General features: G+C 47.0%; 1 protein-coding gene across 1 annotated transcript in view; it reads right to left on the bottom strand.

Annotated features, from left to right (window-relative positions):
• The window catches only part of TACC1 (transforming acidic coiled-coil containing protein 1), a 126,723-nt gene extending 109,952 nt beyond the window's left edge, over window positions 1-16,771 (bottom strand). The window contains exons 1-2 of the mRNA XM_040242967.1: window positions 16,365-16,771; window positions 1,647-1,750 (exon numbers count right to left, since the gene is read on the bottom strand). Of these exons, the coding sequence (XP_040098901.1) occupies window positions 1,647-1,750; window positions 16,365-16,406 (146 nt within the window). The 5' untranslated portion in view covers window positions 16,407-16,771. The remainder of the gene's footprint in view (window positions 1-1,646; window positions 1,751-16,364) is intronic.
• Between the last annotated feature and the right edge of the window lie 1,569 nt (window positions 16,772-18,340).

Genomic DNA, 18,340 nt, shown 5'->3' with positions numbered 1-18,340 from the left:
AGGTCCAACCAGCCCATCCCAAAGAAAATTAGTCCTGAATATTCATTGGAAGGACTGATGCTGAAACTGAAACTCCAATACTTTGGCCACCTGATGCAAAGAGCTGACTCATTTGGAAAGACCCTGATGCTGGGAAAGATTGAAAGCAGGAGAAGAAGGGGATGACAGAGGATGAGATGGTTGGATGGCACCACCAACTCAATGGACATGAGTTTGAGCAAGCTCCGGGAGTTGGTGATGGACCGGGAAGCCTGGCGTGCTGCAGTCCATGGGGTCGCAGAGTCAGACACGACTGAGCCGCTGAATTGAACTGAACTGAATGGAATGCTTCCATTCCCTTCTCCCTCGGTGCTATCCTGACTGATTGATTCACTCACTCATCTGACAAGTATATATAAACGCCTACCTTGAAGCCTGTCTTAATCTCAGTTCATCTTTGCAAACATACTGGATGAAGTGAAAATCGCCTGAAGCCTGCTACCAGCCTCAAGATGACCAACCCTCTTGCAAGAAAGACAAATATCATAAGATATTGCTAGTATGTGGAATCTAAAAAAGTGGTACAAGTGAACTTATTAGAGTCACAGATGTAGAAAACAAACTTTGGTTACCAAGGGGGAAAGAGGTAGAGTGAGGGATAAATTGGGAGATTGGGATTGACATGTACACACATATACACACTGCTGCTGCTGCAGTTGCTAAGTCGCTTCAGTTGTGTCCGACTCTGTGCAACCCCATAGACGGCAGCCCACCAGGCTGCCCTGTCCCTGGGATTCTCCAGGCAAGAACACTGGAGTGGGTTGCCATCTCCTTCTCCAATGCATGAAAGTGAAAAGTGAAAGTGAAGTCTCTCAGTCGTGTCCGACTCTTCGCGACCCCACGGACTGCAGCCTACCAGGCTCCTCCATCCATGGGATTTTCCAGGCAAGAGGACTGGAGTGGGGTGCCATCGCCTTCTCCACATATGCACACTACTATATGTGAAATAGATAACTAATAAGGACTACTGAACAACACAGGGAACTCAGTGCTATAAAGACCTACATGGGAAAAGAGTCTCAAAAGGAGTGGATATATGTATATATACCAGTCATTTGTATATATATGACATATATATATGTGATATATGTATATATACCACTCACATATATATTTATATATATACACAACAGTGTAACTGATTCACTTTGTTGTACAGCAGAAATTAATACAACATTGTAAATCAACTATATTCATTAAAAATAAATTGTTTTAAATAAAATTTTTAAAGATGACTTTCTTGCAAATCCACATCCTAATTCCACCTTGCATCATTGTTTTGGCCTAAACAGAACAAAAATGAAAAAGTAAGAGGCTGATTCCTGAAACAGAGCTGGAAAGGCTTTTAGAGGCCATCTAGTTCCACCTTCTTTTTTTTAATATAAGTCAGCCAAGGCCCTGGTGCACCAGCAACTTGCCCAAGGTCAAGAGACAGAGCCAAGGTTGGAACCCGGAGGCATATTTGCCGATCCCTGCACAGTCCTCTGTTCCTCCCTCATTCACACCTAATCCAAATACAAAGATTACAGGGCTGTTACTTTGATTCGAAAATAAAACATTTTACTTTAATAGCTCTCCCATATATCCTCAGTGTCAAAAGAAGTTACCTTTGTTGATTTGTCTTTGAACTGATTCCCAATTGACTGTGAAGAATGAACATGCCAGCAGCCCAGACCAGGACCTTTTTTCCTCTGGCTTGGAACCCTTGGGACTGAAGAAAATTAAGTCAGGTGGAAGTCACATGCTGACTCAAAAAGTAACTTTTCAGTGCAAGTTTACAGCCAAATGCCCTTCGCCCAAGGCGACTTCTCAGCAATTCCTCTGTAATTTCAACAGCCACTTGGTGTGACTGTTCTCCAACACGCTGTGCTAGCAAAAAAAAAAAAAAAGTGGGGGTGTTGGGGGAGAAAGTGTTCCCCTATTTCAAGGTGAGGCAAATGTCATCCATCATAAGCGGAAAGTTTCCAGACGAGAGCTCGTTCTTCAGACCTGTGACCTTGATCTCCTGTAGAAGCAGCTGTTCACGATTTCAATCTGTATTCTCAGGGAGAGGAATGAATGCACTTAAAAACCTTCTTCTTCTTTTTAAAAAATTTCATTTAGTTGCCATTTCTAGTTCTATATAATGCTTCAGGGACACTGCAAGCTTTGTGAGCTTTTTATTGATTTACTTTTTAGGCAGAGTATTTTTTTGTGCTCTGGTATTGTATTCAGAGACAGAAACTGCCTCTAATTCAAACATCCTGGATTCAGTAACCACAAGTATCTTCTTGGAATATTAACTCTTAGGACTTTTCTGGGTCTCATGTAATTTTGGGGTAGTGACCTGGAATAGCCATTGGGTATTTAAACATGGATTCCCACTCCATTGGGCTTCCCTGGCGGCTCAGTGGTAAAGAATCCGCCTGCCAAGCAGGAGATGCAGGTTTGATCCTTGGATCAGGAAGATCCCCTGGAGAAGGGAATGGCAACCCACTCCAGAGGAGCCTAGTGGGCTACAGTCCATGGGGTTGAAAAAGAGTCGGACATGACTGAATGACTAAATCATCACCTACCAGCTCCCACCCCACCATCTGGCCCTGGGAGTGGAAGGTCAGAAGAGTTCATCCACCAATACTTTATTTCCACCCCCTGACCCAGCAGGTTTTTACTTCAGTTATTCCACCAAAAAATGACAAAGCAGACATGAGAATGAGAAGCCTGGCAAAAGTCCTAAGGGTCTGGGTTCAAGGAAGCACTTTCATATGTGAACCTTTAGAGTAAAATCAGTATGCATGGTTCACTGTTTAAAAATAGCAGAATAAATATAAGAAAAAGAAATCTACTATTCTCTGGCTGGGCAAAACAAACAGGGTCTATGGAATCTGAAAACACTTCAAAGCAGAAACAAACATTAAAAGGAAATATTTAAAGAGAAACAAAGTAAATATTAAAAGTCCTTTTGGCTCAGAAGCTAAGACTGTCCTAAGAGGTTATGTACAGACCTTGCTTGTTTATCTTAGGACATTTGTGAGCCAGGCAGAGCTGCCAAGTTGCAAGAATAAAACAGGCTTTTAACCTTTTAAATAAGTTAAATAAAAGAAAAAGTAACACAGGTAGAACAAAGCATCAGAGCCACACTTTCTTCAGGAAGTTTTCCACTTTCCTGCAGGTTGAAAGACCAGAGTTGCACTGCAGTGATTCCACATCTGCAGATAAAAATCCAGGGGCACCCATAGGAGTTAAGATGGAAGAAAACAAAAGTATCCTGCCTTGCCAGGCGTGGCATATGCACAGATCAGAAGGTAGTGCTGTTGTTCTGCAATTTTTCATGTTCAAGGCACGGGATATTTCCAAACAGGATTTGGCCTATGTAGTCTTAGCTTTGAATTTTTCAACATTTTCTTGCTGATACTCACAGCCTTTTATTTACACTCCACATTGCTATTGGTACTGTAATCTACCCTCGCCCCCCTCCTTTTCTTGAGCATCTGGAGTCTAAGAAGGTGTGGGCAACAGAGTGGGAGTCATAGTTTCCATCCTCCATGAATATGCTTGGTCCCTGATCTTATCTCTAGGACAGAGCAGGGCATAAGCTAGCAAGTGTAAGAAGAGAGACAGGGGCTTGAGCAAGGTGGAATGAATATGCGAAATGGAATCCTTGAGTCTTCAGGATCAAAGCAGCTCGTCATGGGGCCCAAGAGCTGAAAGAAGCCAGTGGGACCACCTCTGCTCAAGATTCCTGACCAATGGTCAGCCAACTTCTCCTTGGAAACTTCAAAGGTCTTTCTGGCAGACAAAGAGTTGCAGCACTCAGACTCTTGTGAAAAATGGATTTAGCAACCCAGCATCAAGGAATGTGGGCTTCCCTGGTGGCACAGTGGTAAAGAATCTGCCTAATGTAGGAGATGCAAGAGACGTGGGTTCCATCCCTGGATGGGAAAGATCCCCTGGAGGAGGAAATGGCAACCCATTCCAGTATTCTTGCTTAGAAAATTCCATGGACAGAGGAGCCTGGTGGGCTACAGTCTACAACTGAGCAACTGAGGACACAGCATATGAAGAAATATGGGTAGCTGCTAACATCCAGCTGTTATTGCTTTCAGAGTCTGCCCAGGCTTTTTTTTTTTTTTCCTTTATATACAATCTGGCTAAACAAAACATTTATTATCTTAACTTAAACAAAAGCCTTTTATATTGGAATATAGCTGATTCACAATGTTGTGATGGTTTCAGGTGCACAGCAGAGTGACTCAGCCATACACACACATGCCTCCATTCTCCCCCAGACTCCCCTCCCATCCAGGCTGCCACACTGCACTGAGCAGAGTTCCCCGTGCTACATAGTAGGTCCTTGTTGGTGATCCATTTCACATATAGCAGTGTGTACATGTCCACCCCCAACTCCCTAACCATCCCATCCCCCATCATGCTCCCCTGGTAACCATACATGCGTTCTCCACGTCTGTAAGTCTGCTTCTGTTTTGTAGATAAGTTCATTTATATAATTTCCTTTTAGATTCCACATTTAAGGGATATCATACGATATTTCTCTTTCTCTGTCTGACTTACTTCACTCAGTATGACACTCTTAGCTCCATCCACGTTGCTGCAAACGCCTGGGCTTCTGAGCTATCAGCCTTCTCTGGCAGCCCCCAGTCAATGGCTGAGCAAGGTGGGGGTACAAACTCCTGGCCATTCCAGCCCAGTGTGGGCAGTCTCTCTCTGCCAGTCTCTGCTTTAGAGTTTCACGTTAGCTCAGCAGAGACTTAGTCCGACCTGTACCATCACTGTCTGAAGGCTGTCCTATTCAATCTCGGGAACAGAAAGTGGACATTAGGCAAAAACTAATGAAATCGAAATGACGTATGGTCTTTAGTTAATAATAATGATGTATCCATATTGGTTCATGGCAGTCCAGGAGTTAAGACTTCACCTTCCAATGCAGGGGGTACAGGTTGGGGATCCCATGTGTTTCAAGGCTCAAAAACCAAAACATAAAAATAGAAGAAATATTAAAACAAATTCAATAAAGACGTTTAAAAAATGGTCCAAAAAATATTTTTAAAAATTGTTACACATGCACCACGTGCGTGCGTGCTGAGTCACTTTAGTTGTGTCCAATTCTGTAACCCTGTGGACGGTAGCCCTCCAGGCTCCTCTGTCCATGGGATTTTCCAGGCAAGAATATTGGAATGGGTTGCCACGCCCTCCTCCAGAGGATTTTCTTGCATTGGCAGGAGTGTTCTTTACCACTGGGGCCACTTGGGAAGCCCATGTACGCCTCACACAACTGTTAGATGATAACAATAGGGGATTTTGGAGCTGGGTTATATTGGAGCAGTCTGCACTCCCTTCAACAATTTTTCTGAAACCGTTGTAAAAGACAAAAGTTATTTTTAAAAAATCACTCCCTTATATTAACTTTCCTATATTTAGTTAACATCTGCCTGTCAATCATTTTACTCAATGCCATTCAGTCTTAAAGAGTAGCTCCAGATCTGAACTCTACCAATAGATGCACTCTGGACAGCGGGACTATTGTCTTCTCTGATGTATTCTTCTGTCAATATGACTTGAGGGGATGGTTTGCTTAATCAGCAGTGAAGTGATGCCCTTCCAGTGGTCCTCTATCCAGAGATCAGCACGCTAGTGTGTGATCAGATAAAGAACTTGTAGCAGAATGAGTATCGACTACATCGTCAATGCATTGTTTAGCCGGGCTGACTTGTTTCCATAGCAAGGCTTTCTCAGTGAAGGGAGCTGTGTGTGGCCTCTCCTCTGCCTCAGCCTGCTCACCTCATGTGGACTGGGTCACTAATCGGCCACAACCCTCAGCACTGCTTCCTCCTTCCACGTAGTAACATACAGTTGACATCCAGTGCATTCCTGCTGCCCACCAGCTTCTAGTAGGTGGGACTTAACTGGGGTAGCAATCCTACAAAGAATACGCAAAGACTGTTCAGAGGAGGGCACCGGGGAGGAGCTGTGTCACACTGAGTGCTGAGACATCCAGTCTTCTCCTGGATCCGTCACTGACCAGCTGTGAGTAAGGACATTCCCCTGTCCAGACCTCACTTCCCTCATCTGTAAAACAAGGTGGTGGATTCAGGTAATTTCTGAGGGTATTCGGATTTGTTTTGTTTTTGTCTACTGGCCATGCCACGTGCCATGTGGGATCTTAGTTCCCCAGCCAGAGATCGAGTCCATGCCCTTTGCGTTGAAAGCACAGAGTCTTAACCACTGGACTGCCAGAGAAGTCCATGGTTTGTTTTTTTTTGGGGGGGTTGTTTTTTGGGGAGCATTCTAATTTTTGTGCTCCAGGATTCAACTCTTTTCTTCAATCTTACAGAAGTGTAGCTGATTTACAGTGTTGTGTTAATTTCTACTGTAGACCAAAGGGATTCAGTGATACACACATATATATATACACATTCTTTTTTATATTCTTTTCCATTATGGCTTATCACAGGGTATTGAATATAGTTCCCCATGCTGTACAGGAGGACCTTGTTGCTCACCCATTCTATATACAATAGTTTGCTTCTGTTAATCCCCAACCCCTACTTCTAGGACTCAACTCTGGAGTCAAACGGCCTCCGCACCCATGATGTCCCTTGGCTGGGCTCTTCCACAATCTTGCTGTCCCCATCACACCTGCCAGCATTTTGCCTCCTATGGTGTTTCATCTGGTGACAAGTCGGCTGGCTTCAGCACGGGAATGTCACTGTGATGGCCAGCTGCCAGGCCCAAAGATAAGAGAACCAGAGAGTCTGGGGGCTGAAAGGCCTTCTCAGCAACATGTATCCCCCAATGACTGAATGATGTTTCTGTGAAGCATGTCAACGTATGTGTGGAGTTTTCCAGTTCTGCATATAGAGAGCTTGGAGGTCACCACTCTGTCCTAACAACAAGTAAAAAGATAAACAGACTGAAAAGTCAGTAACTCGTCTGGGATTCATGAGAGGAGGGGAAGACAGAGCGCAAACCACTGCAGCCAGGGCTGAAGAGACGTACAAGGGAAGGCAGGAAGTCACCACTTAGCAGAGCAGAAATACACAATCAGAACCACCACGGAAATCACGCTGGGATGAACAGTCCCTGACGAATTGCGGGGGGCTCAGTATGGACAACTTGGAAGGGTTAAAACTCCAAGGGGACCCAGCATTGTGAGATTTACCTCCAGGAGCTCAACCAGATTCCCACAGAGAAAAATCACCTTGGGCTTCCAGCAAAGGTAAGGGGCAGGAAACCATTTGAAACACGCCAGAGAATTCCGTTCTTCTTTTTCAAGTTTTAATTTATATTGGAGTATCGTTGATTAACAATGTTGTGTTAGTTTCACATGTATAGCAAAGTGATTCAGTTATACATACACATGTATCTATTCTTTTTCAAATTTTTTTCCATTTAAGTTATTACAGAATGTGGAGCAGAGTTCCCTGTGCTATCCAGTAGGTCCTTGTTGGTTATCTGTTTTAAATATAGTAGCGTGCATATGTCAATCTTTCAGTGATAGTGAAGTCATGCATGGATGTGAGAGTTGGACTATAAAGAAGCTGAGCACCAAAGGATTGATGCTTTTGAACTGTGGGGTTGGAGAAGACTCTTGAGAGTCCCTTGGACTGCAAGGAGATCCAACCAGTCCATCCTAAAGGAAATCAGTCCTGAATATTCAGTGGAAGGACGGATGCTGAAGCTGAAGCTCCAATACTTTGGCTACCACCTGATGAGAACTGACTCTTTGAAAAGACCCTGATGCTGGGAAAGATTGAAGACAGGAGGAGAAGGGGACGACAGAGGATGAGATGGTTGGATGGCATCACCGACTCGATGGACATGAGTTTGAGTAAACTCTGGGAGTTGGTGATGGACAGGGAGGCCTGGTGTGCTGCGGTCCATGGGGTCACAAAGAGTCAGACACGACTGAGCGACTGAATTGAACTGATATGTCAATCCCATACTTCTGCCCTGCCCCCATTTCCCCCTTGCCTTTGAATTCTGTGAGTCTTCAGCAAAAACTAATTAACCAGAGTCTACCCTGCTATGATCAGAGTCTAACTGATCTGGGAAGGGAAATACTCAACTCCAGCCCACATGGACCATCCTCTCTTAGGCTGGAGTGAACATGGCCCTGATGATGCCTTGATTTCTGCCCAGTGATGCTGAGGTTGGACTTCTGGCCCCCAGAACCTTGAGATATTAAATGCCTGTTTTTGTTTTGTATTGCAATTTTATTTATTTTACTTTTGGCTGTACTGGGTCTTCATTGCTGCACAGGCTATTTCTCTAGTTGTAGTGAGTGGGGGGCTACTCTCTAGCTGCAGGGCATGGGCCTCTATTGCAGTGGTTTCTCCTGTTGTGTGCGGACCACGGGCTCTAGAGCACAGGCTCAGTAATTGCGGGCACGAGTTTAGTTGCTCTGCGGCATATGGGATCTTCCTGGACCAGGGATCGAACCTGTGTCTTCCACATTGGCGGGTGGATTCTTATCCGCTGAACCACAAGGGAAGCCCACGCCTGTTGTTTTAAGCCTCCAAGTTCACGATCATTTCTCACGGCAGCCTCAGGAAACAAACCCACCCTCTTGCTAAACTTCATCTTCCTTTCGTATAGACTTTTCTTTCTCTAGTACACAGAGCCTCTTTTATCTGCCAGGACGTGGCAGGGTAACACTCTCCAATTGGAGAGCTTAATAAAGGGACTGTTTACAAAGGCCTTGTGCAGTCAGGAGACGGGAGACAGGGCTGTTCTCCAGGTGGGTACAGTCAGGGAGACGCTGCCGCCCTGGGCCTGCAGGGGTGGGAGGGACAGAGCTCTGAGGAGGGCCACTGACAGGAGTGTCACGGGACACGGCCGGCCCAGGCGACACAGCAGGAAAGGCAGCAAGGGGAATAACCGCCTTCGCGTCCCTCTCTCTTCCCTCTGGCCTCCCGCCTGAGGCCTCGGTTGGCTGAACCTGAACTAGCAGCCAGCTGCAAAGGAGCCATTCGGGTCAGCCTCCCGGATGCAGAGGAGAGTGGAGAAGGGGGTGGGAGGGGACTTGGGCGCCCATGGAAACATCCAGCACCTGAGATACTGTAACCCTCTTCCAGACCACCCGTCCAGCAGGCTGGTTTTGTGGGTCCAAGCTCTCCTCCACAGGAAATGGTCTCCTCATCTGTAAAATGAGTTTTTTTGTCTTTGTTTTTTTTTAGCCATGCTGCAGGGCTTGTGGGATCTTCATTCCCCAACCAGAGATGAACCCACGCCCCCTCCCTCGGAAGCTCGGAGTCCTAACCACTGGACCACAACGGAAGTCCCCACAATGAAGCGTTTGGACCAGGAAGCCTCTGAGAGCCCTTTCGGGGATCTGAGGCTCATGGTTCCAAAAGCAGACTGATCGCCTTCCCAGGCTAAGGCAGATCCGAACATGCCTGAAGTCCCACAGCTGTTTCTTTCCTTGCTTCTCTTCTCTGGGATGCCCCACAGATCTGGGCGGGCATCACAGTGCACACAGCCCAGAGCATCTTCTGGGAAAGGAGCTGGCCGGGGAGGCTGGAAAAGGAAGCCCGAGGTCGGAAGAACAAGAAGGGGCTCTGGACAGCCAATGGGGAGAGGCCAGCCCCTCAGCTCCGGGGCAAGTCCGCCTGTTCCTGAAGAAAATTCTAGGGGCCTCAGGCCTCTAGGCTGGCTGACCCAGCACAGAGGAGGCTGCCAGTCCCACGCAGCTGGTAATCATTAGCCAGAAAGCCAAACTGTGGAAAGTTCCAAGGGTCCTGACCGAGGAGCAGACACCAAACCTTCCCTTGCTGCCTTGGGGCATTCTGTTCTGCACTCTGGCTGCTTTTTCAATCACTCCTGTCTGCTTCTGTTTCATGGAACATCCTTTTGAAGATAGAAGGTGAAGCCAGGAGACTCTCCAGGGCTGAAAGTGCAGAAAGTGTTACCTCTCCCAACCCCCAGTCCCCTATCTTGGGTGGGCTGGGAGATACAACAGATTCCTCTTTTGCCCCTAACTCTGCGTGCGTGTGAAGTCGCTTCAGTCGTGTCTGACTCTCTGCAGCCCTCTGGACTGCAGCCCGCCAGGCTTCTCTGTCCACGGGAGTCTCCAGGCAAGAATACTGGAGTGGGCTGCCATTTCCTACTCCAGGGGATCTTCCTGACCCAGGGATCAAACCCGAGTCTCCTGCACTGCAGGCGAATTCTTTACTGTCTGAGCCACCAGGGAAGCCCGAAGTAAAGGAGATTAGGAAGTGAAAGTCGTTCAGTCGTGTCCGACTCTTTGCGACTCCATGGACTGTACAGTCCATGGAATTCTCCAGGCCGGAATACTGGAGTGGGTAGCCTTTCCTCCTCCAGGGGATCTTTTCAACCCAGGGATCGAATCCAGGTCTCCCACATTGCAGGTGGATTCTTTACCAGCTGAGCCACAAGGGAAGCCCAAGAATACTGGAGTGGGTAGCCTATCCCTTCTCCAGCAGATCTTCCCAACCCCGGAATCAAACCGGGGTCTCCTGCATTGCGGGTGGATTTTTTTTACCAACTGAGTTATCAGGGAAGCCCAAGTAAAGGAGATTACCCTAAAAAAAAAGCCCTGCATCCAGAAGTTACCCCACCCCTGGTAGTCTGACACCGTCTGCTGGCTGGGATTGCAGCTGCACTGGGCCTCTTCTGTCAGGCACCTTTGCATCCTCTGACCTCTGCTCTCCATCTGCCTAAGAAGGCTGTGAGTAACTGCTTCCTCCATCCCTTTCCACAGACAGCCCTCTTCAGGCAGACAGAAAGGGCTAAAATCCAGGAGGATTCCATTTACCATAAATGAATGTGAATCACAGTCGCTCAGTCGTGTTTGACTCTTGCGACCCCATGGACTGTGGCCCGCCAGGCTCCTCTCTCCATGGGGATTCTCCAGGCAAGAATACTGGAGTGGGTTGCCATGCCCTTCTCCAGGGGATCTTTCCAACCCAGGGATCGAACCCAGGTCACCCGCATTGCAGGCAGATTCTTTACGGTCTGAGCCACAAGGGAAACAGAGTTAACCCCTCACACCCACACCCAGACAGCCTGAGTTAGAACTCCCACCCAGGGCTTAGCAGCTGTGTGCTTCTGTGCACATTAGTTCCTTCTCCAAGCCTCATTATCCTCATTTGTAAACTGGGGATAATTGTAGTACTGTTAACCCCTGAACACCATGGGGGGAGTTCGGGACCACCACCCTCCACAGAGTCAGTCCTCCATATCCAAGATTCCGAATCTGTGGATTCAACCAGCCCCAGGTAGGGTAGTAACAGGGATAGCTTCCCTGATAGCTCAGTTGGTAAAGAATCCACCAACAGGAGACCCCGATTTGATTCCGGGGTTGGGAAGATTTGCGAGAGAAGGGATTGGCTACCCACTCCAGTATTCTTGGGCTTCCCTTGTGATCCAGCTGGTAAAGAATCCACCTGTAACGTAGGAGACCTGAGTTTGATCGCTGGGTGGGGAAGATCCCCTGGAGAAACGAAAGACTACCCATTCCAGTATTCTGGCCTGGAGAAGTTCATAGACTACAGTCCATGGAGTTGCAAAGAGTCAGACACAATTGAGCGACTTTCATTTTCTTATAGGGACTTACGCAGCTCAAACCTGTGTTGCTTAAGGATCAACTGTACTCCCCTGATAGGGAGAGGTAGGGATTAAACATGAGATGCTGTGTATGAAGCACTTAGTACAAAGCATGACTCATAGTAAGTGCTCAATAAATGGCAGTCCCCCAGTTTATTTCCTGCCTACTTTTACTTCCAGTAAGGGTAGGCAAACGGGTGCATGCTACTCTCAAAATCATTACAAACTTAGTCTAGACTTAGGCGGCGCTCACAGATTTATCCTCTGAGAAAGCCACAAAATTCTTTTGTAAGTCATGATCCCTTCCTGGGTTTGTTTTTTTTTTCTCTTTTATCAGCTATATTTAGCTCTTAAATTTTATATCTCAGCTTGAAATCTTAAAGTCATCCTTCCAAAAGTACAAGTGGTTCAGCCAATGGCATTTACAAGCAAGCTGTTTTTTTTGGTTCTTTTTTTTTTTTTTTTTTCCCAGAAATAACAATAGGTCAGAGGTGAGACTGATTTCCATAACTCCAAATATAAATAAGGTAAACTTCATTTAATCAAAAAATCCAATTTGGCAAGTCCAATTCTGAAGACTAGTTATTCCAGTTTTATTAAACTTCCAAGAGAACATTTAAGCTTTTTCTCGCAGGTTGTAAGCTGTCTCTCAGGGACCCTGGGTCTGGGTAAACACCCCATCCCCACCCCCAGCTCACAGTTGAAATTGTTGGTGTTGATTTTTTCAATCTCAAATACTAGCTACTTCTTCTTTCCAGCTTGCCACCCAACCACTTTACCTAAGGTTAATCCAAACTCTTTTACACATAATAACATTTTTTAAAAAAGATTTTCTTGATGTGGACATTTTTAAAGTCTTTATTGAATATGTTACAATATTGCTTCTGTTCATGTTTTGGGTTTTTGGCCATGAGGTGTGAGGGATCTTAGCTGCCTGATCAGGGATCAAACCCACATTGGAAGGCGAAGTCTTAACTACTGATCCACCAGGGAAGTCTCCATAGTAACATATTTATTGAGTCCTTACTATGTGCCAGACACAGTTTTAAATGCTTTATGTGGACTAAGTCATTCTCTCATAACGTTGTTATAATATAAGTACTATTATTATCATCTCTCTACATGAAATATTATTTTGGAAATTTGCATAACAGGTGGAGAAGGCAATGGCACCCCACTCCAGTACTCTTGCCTGGAAAATCCCATGGACTGAGGAGCCTGGTGGGCCACAGTCCTTGGGGTCACTAAGAGTCGGACTTGACTGAACGACTTCACTTTCACTTTTCACTTGAATGCATTGGAGAAGGAAATGGCAACCCACTCCAGTATTCTTGCCTGGAGAATCCCAGGGACGGGGGAGCCTCATGGGCTGCCGTCTATGGGGTCGCACAGAGTTGGACACGACTGAAGCGACTTAGCAGCAGCAGCAGCAGCAACAGCAGCAGCATAAGAGGATCTAGCTGATCTGGGGCAGAGCAGAGATTTGAGGCCAGGGAGTCTGGCTAAAGAGCTGGCTCTTGCCCACCGAACTGTATCCCCTCTCCTAAGAGAGGTGACGTTTCCCAGGGACGCAGTTTGCACAAGAATTCCGACTCTCCGTGTTCACAGCAGCACCCTTCCTCCGTAGAATGTTCTGTCCTAGCCCCATTTCTCCCAGCCTATTCCCAAGGGACATCCTTTACCAAAAACACGAAAGAAATACCCTACTAACAACAACGTCCTTCTCACCTCTGTCAAAGGGGGCTGCAAAAATATTCAAGGCAGGGTGGCTCAGACTTGGGGGAGGGGCTCCAAGTCCAACCTCAACATTAACTGGTTGGGCACCCTTAATCAAGTCACACCACATCTTCACCCACACGTGCTCACCAGTAGAGCAGGGGAACAGGTAGAAACCGCCTTCCAGGGCTTTTGTGGGGATTGCGTGAGCATATCTGTGCTCAGCACAACGCTGGGCTCAATAAGGAAGCTGTCATCATTAAGGGAGATCAATAAGAGCTATTATGAGTATTGATCGTACAGTCTATCACTGTGAGTAGAACCGAGAAGGGCACATTCCAAGAAGACTCAGAGAGAGCCCAGGTTGTCATATATGCTCTCTGGGGCCCTGTCCCTTATCCGTCCCTGAACCTGAGGACCAGCTGCCTGAGACAGAAGGGGTCACCCCCAAGCCTGCCTGGCACACGACACCTGTGGGTTCCCCAGGGCGGGAGATGGTCATTAAGTAGAAGGTGATGCGGAGAGGCAAGTGAGAGCCCAGACAGGGCCAAGCTGGAAACTCCTCTGTAAATCAACCCCGTCCTGTAAGCAGTCATTTTCTCCTGAGACACAACATTACCTGTCCCAGGTTAGCAGTTCTGAACATTGATTTCAAAACTTGCTTTCGACTCGGCTCCTTAACACACAGTCAGGTGAAGACAGAGCTGCTTTGTTGGGAGAGGGAAGAGGAGGCTCCTGGAGCACCCACTTGTTGAACTCCTCCCCAGAGGGACCCCATGTCCCTTCGAAAGGGCACCGAGGTCTTTAGACCACAGCTTGAGAAACATACTCCAAGAGAAACAAATATATAGTCATCCCTTGGCTCCCCTTGCCCCCAGGACTGGTTCCAAGATGCTTGCAGGCACCAAAACCCACCCATGCTCAAGTCCTTTTCATAAAAGGGCATGCAAGCTCAGTCACCTCAGTCATGTCTGACTCTTTGCAACCCTATGGATTGTAGCCTGCCAGGCTCCTCTGTCCATGGGATTCTCTAGACAAGAATACTGGAGTGGGTTGCCATGCTCTCCCCCTGGGGATCTTCCCGACCCAGGAATCGAACCCGTGTCTCTTACATCTCCTGCACTGGCAGAGAGGTTCTTTACCACTAGTGTCACCTAGGAAGCTCACAAAATGGCACGTACTTGCATATAACCTACATACATCTTCCCTCATACTTTAAATCATCTCTAAAACCTAATACAAGAATGTAAATACATTCTAAATGTAAGCACAATCTAAATCCAAATATGATCTAAATGCTATGTAAATAATCACATGCAAATTCAAGTTCTACTTTGGGGAACTTTCTGGAATTTTTTTGGAGATGGCCTTCCGAGGTTGGTTCAACGCAGAACCTGTATACGATTTGAACTTTGCTCTTAGCGAACTTAGAGTTAGTGAGCTGGTGGCTACAGGTTTGCACTGGCTGGTAAGTGAACTCCAGTGTTCCTCATTTAAGGTACAAATCCTAGCAAGGCACCGTTGCTACCTTCTACAGAGCCCTGAGGCTTTTCAGTTGCAAAAGTTTCCTCCGTGTTTATACTGCACAGGGTAGATAGGGGCTGGGAGGAGCATGCCTGAATCATTGACCTGCTTCAGTAAAATAATTTCTAAGATTAACTTATCTCTCACAACACCTCTGTCAGGTGGGGTTATTATTGTCTCATTTTGCAGATGAGGAAACTGAGGCTGAAGATATTTAACTTGTCTGAAGTCACCCAGCTAGACAATGCAGGACCCCAGAGTCAAACCCCATCCTGGTTTCAGAGGATGGCAGCCTGGACTCAGTACAGATTCCTCCTCTGCACTTACTAGTTGTGTCTACAGCCTCAGTTTCCTCATCTGTAAAATGGTGATGATAATGATACCTGCTACCTTCAGAATGGTGCCTGGCACACAGCCAGCGCTCAACAAGCGTTAGTACCTATCTCGGGATCACCAAATAACAGGTTATGGCTCATTTGTCCAATACACTCGCATTTATTTGCCTGGTTAGAATACTGGAGTGGGTAGCCTATCCCTTCTCCAGCAGATCTTCCTGATCTAGGAATTGAAACAGGGTTTCCTGCATTGTAGGCAGATTCTTTACCAACTGAGCTATCAGGCAAGCCCAGAAAACAGTGCAAGGCAGTATGTGGATAAGAAGCCAAATGCGTCCTGCAGAGAAATAAAGGCCATAGGAGTTCAGAGAAAGGGCATTTGAAATGCTTCACTTATTATTGCTTCATAAAATTTTGAGCACTCCTTGTGCAGAAGCCCTGCTGAGCTCACTGTCAGCCCAATGTCAGCATGTGCTGCCAAGGCCAGACTCTCAGCCACCAGCTGGGGCATGTCTTTAACAAGCCACATGCTGCCTTCCGGGTAGACCAGTTAGCTCTACCACAGACAGACATCTAAGTCTCTAGGGACGCCTGGGTTCTGCTCATTAACACATGCCACTGGGGCTGTGTGCCACAGCCCCATGCTGAGAAACAGCTCAAGGTGTGTGTCCCCAAGACAGCAGGTGGCAGGCGGGGGGGTGGGTGGGAGGGGGGCATCAGGGGCCAGGAGGACACACGACCCAGGTCCTGGGAAACAGCCGGACCCCAGTTCATCAAGTCAAAAATGCCTTTTCCTTGTGCATCCACGTGGTCCTTTCTCTCTGAATCTATTCAGAGCTGAAGGTCTTTATGAACCTTCCCTGATATTCCAGGACTCCCCTCCCCATGCTCCCTCTCTCCAAGAAAAGAAAGCAAAAGAGAAAAGAAATCAGGGAATCCCCAGAATTCTGCCCTTGCACTAGCCACACCAGGCAAACAACGGCGGCGTGCTTCCAGAGACTCCAGAATTAAAGTTAAATTTGTAAATAAAGAGGGAAAAGAAAGGCTGACCTCCCCCAAAGTCCACTCACTCACCGCATACCCCCATCAGCCAGAAAACGCCCCAGCCCGGGGCTTAAAGGTCAAGCCCTCGCTTTGCTCAATAAATGCCAAGTGAACCCAGGGCGCCCAGCCCCCCGTTCCTACCTCGTGGCCAGTGGTCCCCGGTTGCCTCGCTCCCTCGGGCATCACCTGCTACGGCAGATCCAGCATCTCTGCTCGGGAAGCCGAGGGCCTCTGATGTGGGAGAGGTTCCGCGGAAGGAAGGGGAGGGCAGGCTGAGATCACTGACGTGGGGAGGGGTGGGTCTCCCTAAGCAAGCACTTGGTTCCAGGGGAAAGGATGTTTTGTAAGTTTTGGCTTGAAGGTCCAGGGGCAGAACAGGAAGTGTGCACTAGGGCTGCGAGCCCAGGGTGCATCTCCGCAGCCTCCCTTTAGAGGGAGCTTCCTGGGGTCTCTCAACTGCGGCCGGGTCTGGAATGCAAAGCCACGTCTGAATCCTGGAGCTTTCCCCGCCTTACGCTTTCCTCCAGCACTTTATTTTATTATTATTATTATTATTATTTGCTTTTTTCCCCTCCTTAATAGACCGTCAGCTTCGTTCCTGACATGCTGGAAAATTTTCCCTAGGCCTAAACTTGGCTCAGGAACACTCTCCCCTCGTGAGAGAATTTCTCCTGTTACACAGTTAAGATTGAAAAAGAGAGAGAGAGAGAGCGCGCTATTTGTTTTGCCAACGTTTGTACTGGGGACATTTCTGATGAATTTCCTCCCCTCTCTGAACCTTTGGATTCCAAGAAATATACACACCCACATCCCTCCTGACATTTCCCCCCTACCCCTCTAATGGAAAAATAACAAAAATAATAAAATTGGTGAAAGATGGCAGAGATAATGTTCTTAGTTTGTGGGCTCCTGGGGTCCTTCTTGGTCAGCCTCCTCTCACCCCCAAACACACTTTTGCCCACTGGCCACGTGTGCTGCGTGTCAAAGGGGAGGGGTAGTGATTGTCTTCCAGCTCTCTCCTAGTTCTAGATCTTTCTATGATGGAAGCCCAGGAATTGGCTATCTTTCCTAAATGGAGACCAGGTCCAATTACAAGCTCCACTTCCTCAGCGCCTCCCACCTCCCCACCCACCCAACCCCTGCAAGGGATGAGGTTGAAAGATTCCTGGTTGTGATTCTTGGAGGTGCTGGGTGGGGATGGGTTGCAAATAGGCATCCTAAGATTTAGCTGTCAACAGTCACCTGGAGGGTGTCATGTCTGTGAACTGTCAAATGCCAGCACAAATTGGGATACTTCCTGCCAGTGCTGGAGATGGAAGAGATTGGGTTTCGATCCCTGGATGGGAAAGATCCCCTGGAGGAGGGCATGGCAACCCACTCCAGTGTTCTTGCCTGGGGAATCCCCATGGGCAGAGGAGCCTCGTGGGCCATAGTTGATGAGTCGCAAAGAGTCCGACATGACCGGAGTGACTTAGCATGCACACACGCACAAACCTTTATGTGCAATGTGGATGAACCTTGAATACATCATGCTAAAGTGAAAGAAGCCAAACACAAAAGACAACAAATTATATGATTCCATTTATCCTGCAAGGTCAAGAATGGGCAAATCCCTAGAGATAGGAAGTAGATTAATGGTTCTCAAGGACTGGGGTGGTGATGAAACTGGGGGCTGGGAGGAGATAGTACAGGGTACAGAAGTACAGGGTTTTAGTGGGGGAGATGATAAAAATGTTCTCAAGCTGATTGTGGCAATGATCACACAACTGTGTAAATACACTAAAAATCACTGAATTGTACACTCTAAATAGGTGACTTTGTGGCATGTAAATTATATCTAAATAAAGCTATTGCAAAAATAATACACATCCCTGAAAAGATAACTATTTCTGTGTATTTTGTAATCTAACCCCAACTTCTTAAGTGCCATAGTTTGGGTATAGTTTCTTGTTTCCTTGACTAACTCATCTGAAGGTTTATTTTGAGAAATTCAAGACACTGTCTGAGAAAAGAAAAGAGGATGTGGGAAACTCAAGGAAAGAGTCTTCATTATTATTACTATTTATTTTGGGCTGCGTCAGGTCTTAGTTGCTGCACACAGGATCTTCACTGCGGCG

This window comes from Oryx dammah, unplaced genomic scaffold (genome assembly GCF_014754425.2).
Source record: "Oryx dammah isolate SB20612 unplaced genomic scaffold, SCBI_Odam_1.1 HiC_scaffold_7, whole genome shotgun sequence".
Lineage (NCBI taxonomy): Eukaryota > Metazoa > Chordata > Mammalia > Artiodactyla > Bovidae > Oryx > Oryx dammah.
This window is presented reverse-complemented; position numbering and strand designations above follow the sequence as displayed.